Source organism: Oncorhynchus keta, chromosome 4 (assembly GCF_023373465.1).
Source record: "Oncorhynchus keta strain PuntledgeMale-10-30-2019 chromosome 4, Oket_V2, whole genome shotgun sequence".
Lineage (NCBI taxonomy): Eukaryota > Metazoa > Chordata > Actinopteri > Salmoniformes > Salmonidae > Oncorhynchus > Oncorhynchus keta.
Genome location: NC_068424.1, coordinates 59725975 through 59733450, shown reverse-complemented (window position 1 = coordinate 59733450; position 7476 = coordinate 59725975). Strand labels below are relative to the sequence as shown.

The 7476-nt window shown below is 39.9% G+C and overlaps 1 protein-coding gene across 14 annotated transcripts in view; it reads right to left on the bottom strand.

Annotated features, from left to right (window-relative positions):
* Nucleotides 1-4110: 4110 nt before the first annotated feature.
* LOC118375339 (rap guanine nucleotide exchange factor 2-like) overlaps nt 4111-7476 on the bottom strand; it is a 156835-nt gene continuing 153469 nt past the window's right edge. For all 14 annotated transcript variants that reach the window (XM_052511594.1, XM_052511609.1, XM_052511607.1 and 11 more), the window contains one exon: nt 4111-7163. Coding sequence is in view for 1 of the 14 variants with exons in the window: in XM_052511640.1 (XP_052367600.1) it covers nt 7138-7163 (26 nt within the window). In the remaining 13 variants the exon portion in view is untranslated. The remainder of the gene's footprint in view (nt 7164-7476) is intronic.

The window sequence follows — 7476 nt, the reverse complement described above, 5'->3', positions numbered from 1 at the left end:
TACAGCTAAATTAATAAATATAAACGGGATGTTGTTGACAAGCATATTCAGTTCATATACAGTTGAAGTCGGAAGTTTACATACACTTAGGTTGAAGTCAGACATTATTTCACTTATAACTCACTGTATCACAATTTGGGTGGGTCTGAAGTTTACATACACAAGTTGACTGTGCCTTTAAACAGCTTGTAAAAATCCAGAAAATGATGTCATGGCTTTAAAGCTTCTGATAGGCTAATTGACATCATTTGAGTCAATTGGACGTGTACTGTGGATGTATTATTTCAAGGCCACCTACCTTCAAATTTAGTGCCTCTTTGCTTGACATCATGGGAAAATCAAATTAAACTAATCATGTAAATGTAATTAACTAGGACGTCGGGGCACCACAGAAGAATGTTAATGGAGCGGTTGTCTTCCAAAAAAACTCTTAAAGACCTCATATCAATAGCAGTCAATTATTAATTGTCACGTTATTCCGTCTCATCTGAACATCGTAACATTCTTCACGAAACCTGGCTAACAAGTTGAATCAGCAATACAAAATGTGGTTAAATTGTTTATTTACTAAATAATCACACAGAATTACATATACACAGGATGGATCATACATTGATTACTAATTATGTCAAAAAAGAAAACGTCCCTAGCGGATGATTTTTAATGAATTTCTTTGCAAATTATGGTGGAAAATAAGTATTTGGTCACCGACAAACAAGCAAGATTTCTGGCTCTCACAGACCTGTAACTTATTCATTAAGAGGCTCCTCTGTCCTCCACTCTATCAGTATAAAAGACACCTGTCCACAACCTCAAACAGTCACACTCAAAACTCCACTATGGCCAAGACCAAAGAGCTGTCAAAGGACACCAGAAACAAAATTGTAGACCTGAACCAGGTTGGGAATACTGAATCTGCTATAGGTAAGCAGCTTGGTTTGAAGAAATCAACTGTGGGAGCAATTATTAGGAAATGGAAGACATACAAGACCACTGATAATCTCCCTCGATCTGGGGCTCCACGCAAGATCTCGCCTCGTGGGGTCAAAATGATCACAAGAACGGTGAGCAAAAATCGCAGAACCAAACGGGGTGACCTAGTGAATGACCTGCAGAGAGCTGGGACCAAAGTAACAAAGCCTACCATCAGTAACACACTACACCGCCAGGGACTCAAATCCTGCAGTGCCAGACGTGTCCCCCTGCTTAAGCCAGTACATGTCCAGGCCCGTCTGAAGTTTGCTATTGAGCATTTGGATGATCCAGAAGAAGATTGGGAGAATGTCATATGGTCAGATGAAACCAAAATATAACTTTTTGGTAAAAACTTCACCTACTGTGAAGCATGGGGGTGGAAACATCATGCTTTGGGGCTGTTTTTCTGCAAAGGGACCAGGACGACTGATCCGTGTAAAGGAAAGAATGAATGGGGCCATGTATCGTCAGATTTTGAGTGAAAACCTCCTTCCATCAGCAAGGGCATTGAAGATGAAACGTGGCTGGGTCTTTCAGCAATGATCCCAAACACACCGCCCGGGCAACGAAGGAGTGGCTTCGTAAGAAGCATTTCAAGGTCCTGGAGTGGCCAAGCCAGTCTCCAGATCTCAACCCCATAGAAAATCTTTGGAGGGAGTTGAAAGTCCATGTTGCCCAGCAACAGCCCTAAAACATCACTGCTCTAGAGGAGATCTGCATGGAGGAATGGGCCAAAATAGCAGCAACAGTGTGTGAAAACCGAAAATGTTTGACCTCTGTCATTGCCAACAAAGGGTATATAACAAAGTATTGAGATAAACTTTTTTTATTGACCAAATACTTATTTTTGCAAATAAATTCATAAAAGATCCTACAATGTAATTTTCTGGATTTTTTTTCTCATTTTGTCTGTCATAGTTGAAGTGTACCTATGATGACAATTACCGGCCTCTCTCATCTTTTTAAGTGGGAGAATTTGCACAATTGGTGGCTGACTAAATACTTTTTTGCCCCACTGTATGTCTATATAGGTACGTGTATATATATATATATGTGTAGTTCCCACAAAAAAAAAACAGTCTCAACGTCAACAGTGAAGAGGCAACTCCGGGATGCTGGCCTTCTAGGCAGAGTTGCAAATCCATATCTCAGACTGAACAATGAAAATAAATTATTAAGATGGGTCAAAGAACACACACTGGACAGAGGAAGTTTGGAAAAAAGTGTTATGGACAGACTAATCTAAGTTTGATGTGTTCGGATCACAAATAATGACATTCGTGAGATGCAGAAAAAATGAAAAGATGGTGTCAAGCACTCAACCAGCAACTGTCAAGCATGGTGAAGGCAATGTGATGGTCTGGGGGTGCTCTGGTGGTGGTAAAGTGGGAGATTTGTACAGGGTGATTAATTGGAGCCAATTTCCTCCTACAACAGGACAATGACCCAAAGCACAGCTCCAAACTATGCAAGAACTATTTAGGAAAGAAGCAGTCAGCTGGTATCCTGTCTATACTGGAGTGGCCAGCACAGTCACCGGATCTCAACCCTATTGAGCTATTGTGGGAGCAGCTCGACCGTAAGAGCCCATCAAGCAAATTCAACTTGTGGGAGGAGCTTCAGAAAGCATGGGGTGAAATCTCTTCAGATTACCTCAACAAATTGACAACTGGAATGCCAAAGGTCTGCAAGGCTGTAATTGCTGCAAATGGAGGATTCTTTGACAAAAGCAGAGTTTGAAGGACAATTATTTCAATTAAAAATCATTATTTATAATCTTGTCAACTTCTTGTCTATATTTCCTCATTTCATGTATGTTTTCATGGAAAAACAAGGACATTTCTAAGTGACCCCAAACTTTTGAACGGTAGTGTACGTGATCGTAGCTCGTCTATTTTATTTTCCATTGATTGTATGTTGGCTAATAGGACCGATGGTAAAGGGAGATTACCCGCTCACTGCCGGATCCTTACAAGGCATCTGGACCTTCGTCCCCGATATCCCCGTCTCTTTCTCCAGTGAATGACGGGGATGAGGGCCTTGTCGGGCATTATAATATATATAGGTAGCTAAACCATGGCAGGTGGCCATATCTATGACTAAAAATAGAAGAGGTTTTATAATCGGAGATCTATTGCATCTACCTGACTGGCCAGATCTACCTATCCAACCTACTTGCCCGTGTCGTGAGCTTATTTCACTCTTAGTGGCTGCATTGGCAACTCAAGCCTACCACAACAGTGGCTTGATTACCCACTACACGAGGGACTCCGAGCCCTTCCATTTAGACTTCGGCTGTCTGAAGTCAACTCATCCCTCATAGCTGCTTCTGGATCTTCTGCCCTGGTCCTACCCGTTTCTGGTCCAGTCCCCAAAGTAAAGAGTTTTAAAGAGGGATTGAGCATGGGCCTACTCCAAGAGACAGTGTGGACAAATCACCATGTGTGATTTACATAAACCAGACCTGGATCACCTTGTACACCAGACTTGGAAGGCTGTCTACTTGGCTCTAACCGCAGCCTAAAAACACATCATTGATGTATGACTGAAATAAATGAAAACCAGCTATTTATGTATACTGATTTTAATAAATTGTACAATTGTAAAGTTTGCTCATTCACAGTGAACAGCATTTAACCAATGTCTAATAAAGGGTGTGAATGTACTCTAATTCAAAGAAACAAGGGCTTTTCAAGAAGACTTGAACATTACATTGCTAAAGGACAGGCTTCAGTCAATGTCCATCAACAGTTTTAGTTCTGAAAAGTTTAAGGCGTTGTAGAAAATATGTGAAATAAATATGATCAGTGAAGATAATGTTTTATCTCCTCAGAAAACTTGGCTAACTATACCTTACATTGCTGTATGTATCACATTTGAGTAATTATTACTCCAAACAAAAATGACAAAAGTAAAAAAAATATAAAAAATAAACAAGTGGAGACATATTTTTATTAATTCTGACGTACACCGTTGTCAGTTAGAAAAGTATGAGGGTTACACAGTTCAAGTTACTTCCATGTCTTGTCTTGTGCAAACACTAGATGGTGCGTAGGAGAGGTCTTGGAAAGGAACAATATTCAAGAGACGAAACCTCCAAATGTAGGAAAAAAAACAAGTGCATTTAAACCTATGAATTGATCATTTTTGCAGTATTTATTGATTTCCCAGCTTCATACAAACTGGATGTTGAGGCATAAACATAGTACATTTCAACAAAAATATAACCAATATTTACAATTATTGTATTAAAAATACAAAAAAAACTACTGATACGTACTCCACCAATTGTCTTTTTAAAAGACATACAGGTCAAAGTAGTACAAGAAAGTATGAGAAATCATCACCAGTTAAATATACACTTCTCACTTGACATCACATCAAACCAAGTAGCAGTTCTACCTACTACAATTATCTTTATGCTTGTACATTGTTGTGCAATGTTTTGTTTTTCGAAATAGGACTTGGCCTGCTAAAGAGTTGAAGGAAAGTGAATGATGATGATGCATGTTACCACTGAATTACAAACACATTCGACAATCTATTGGCAGCCATAGAAAAAAATGTATCATGAACAAAAAACATGACAAATGATTATAGTGTAATGACAAACCACAGTGAAAAACACTGCACTCGTTTATTTCTACTTCTCAGTCTATAGTTTTACTACTGATCAATGTGATCAGCACAACTCAGTGATAAAATAAGTGACACTTTCACAATTTGATTACTAATAATTCTGATTAGCAGCCGTCAAAGTTAATTATTTAATCTAGGTAACTTCCCCACTGGAGTCAAAAAACAAACATATTCAATAACCTTCAGTCAATTCCAATGATGTTGCGAAACAGTGGGTAACAGGTTTGTTCTACGCTAGCATTGCCTACTCATATGTACATCCACTGATCTTGATGCCTGTAACAGTGGAGGACTTCTCCAAGTGGCTTTGCAATGACGAGGAATGGATGTCTCCAACAGCAAGGTTGGAGAGAAGGTTTATTTGAGTTCATTCTCGTGTATTCTAGTTCAGTCTTAAAAGGGCAATCCTTAGTTGAAACAATAAAGCATTCACACCGCCTCCGTTTTGCTAAAAAGCTGAGCCTGGAGAAATGTAACCACTCAAATGAATAGACGGAGATATGTATGCAAGGACTGACCAATCAAGATATCAAAATGAGTTTTAAGCATGTTTTTCAGGCTATACAATGTCTGTTTACATTTCCAAACATTGAAGTAAAACAAGATTCTATTTTGGGGTATGACGGGGATTGAAAGTTGAACTAAGCTCATGAGGCATTTATAAGTTATATTCTTCAAGAATCAATGGATATATATAATTAATTTATAAGTCCAAAAATGGACGTAGCAACAGCAGATTGCAGCACCACTGAAAGATCCGAGACTCCATTCACCTCTATAGGATTCAATCCTTTGGGGTGCATAACTCAAACACGTCCCCAAGTTGGTTCATTTTAAAAACAGGTATAAATCACCTCTGTACTTATCTTTCAACATCACCATTAGGGACAAGACTAAGCCAATATAAATCTCACATAGTTGTCCAAAACAATACTGTCTAAATATAGAATGAATATAAGTCACCAGGTGACCTTCCAGTTTAAAACCTGGATGTTCCTATCAGAGGATTCATTGCTAAATATACAAGCTGACATTTTTTCCAATCTCTGAAAGACTAAAACATGTGTGGGCAATGCTTCCTGCTCTGGCCCTGTCCCTCCCCCAAGGCAGGCTTTTTTGAAAGGGAGGCGGACACTAACACAATCCTTTAGGCAAAATTGAAAAAAAACTGACCAGACCACAATGGCTTCAAGTGATAACTCTCATCAACACAAATTCAAAGATGGAGCATTTTTGTTACCTACATGATGACATTCACCTATACGTTTCAACCGGAATATAGCGAAGAGTTCGATTTAGCTAGAGGCTCAGCTACAGCTGATGCCAGCACCAAGAGGGCAGATGACAAACACGGTGGCTAGCTAAGAATGTTATATTTCCTGCAAGCCACCTAGCTAACTTGAGTTAATCTTCTGAAACACGTATTGCCGACTAACATACCTGTGTTACAGTGGGAGGGGGGGGGTATTTATTTTATGTTTGCCAACTTATGTAGCTAGGTAGCTATCTAGCTAGCCAGCCTAGCTAAACAACTATAGGCAGCCATATCTATCACTAAAAATAGAAGAGGTTTTACAATCGGAGATGGGACTGGCCAACGAGCTAGGTCCAGCCAGATGGGACCGGCTAGACAGGTAGGGCCACTGCTACGCCCCCCCCACCGTTAAACCTGTACATTACTGTATATGACCTAGTACTTAAGATGTGGCTGGTCGTATTGGAAAAAGAGACCGATATCCAGGCCAGGGTTGGGAATGGAGCCAAACTGCCACTGCTAACTGGACAGTCACAATGACAAATAATTTGCGGTAACCAACAATTATTTCTCTCATTGTGACTGTCCAGTTAGCAGTGGGGTGAAGCCACCACTAGGTCATATCTAATATGTGAATGACCAGATAATACTGTAATTAAGGAATAAAACTGCCTTTTGACAGATTTGTCATTCCGAGTCCATAGATGAGACTTGGGTATAGTCTCTTTTACCCCCAGAGTGCAATAGTTCTGGAAAGAAATCCTTAAGAGTTCAAAATCGATCAATGTTCTTTTATTAAATCATCATTGTCCGTTTTGTTCACGTTTTATAAAGTAGAAAAAGAAAAAGTGCAGACAAAGCTCAACACGTCATGATGCTGTGTGTAAAGTGAGGTGGGGTTGGGATAATGGTCTTGGAAAGCTGTTCCAGGACACCTGTGTGTGTTTGAGCGTGGTTGTCATGCGTCGCCGTATGTTTTTCCAGCAAAACAGTTTGACTTGTTTTTCTTTTTTCCAAAGTGCCAGGCATTGTATCTTTCTTTTCTGTCTCTCCTTCTTCACAGTATTTTTTCAAGCAGGGTTATTCAACCCCTGATAATGCTTTAAGGCAGGGGAGGGAGATGAGCAGAGGAGTCTACCAATCAGGAGGGAGAGTACGATGCAGGAGGCAGGCACGTACGTACTGGATTGCTTTGTCCATCCATCAGTGTCTTTTTTTCCGGCTCCATGGAAGCGACTTCAAGTCATCCAGCAGAAGACAGTTCTCTCTCAGACTGCTGATACCTGTTCATCATCTGAAGAGAGAAAGAAAAAAATAGCCATGTTGGTTACAAATATGTTAAAACCCTGTGAAAGAATTAGAGGCAGAAAGCCCCCACAACATCACTAACTGGCCTTTATGTGAACTTACTGTACCATGGTCTACTATCAAAACTGAACAATTTGCAAAAAACGACAAACATGAACATTAAAAGTGAGAAAAACATTGACACAAATAAAAATTGGTGAGCAAACCTAACAACTTGTGCCCCCAGATGAATGCCATTCAACACAGCGAGTGAGGAGCTAACGCCTGATGAGCTTTGGTCCAAGCATGATGACATCATG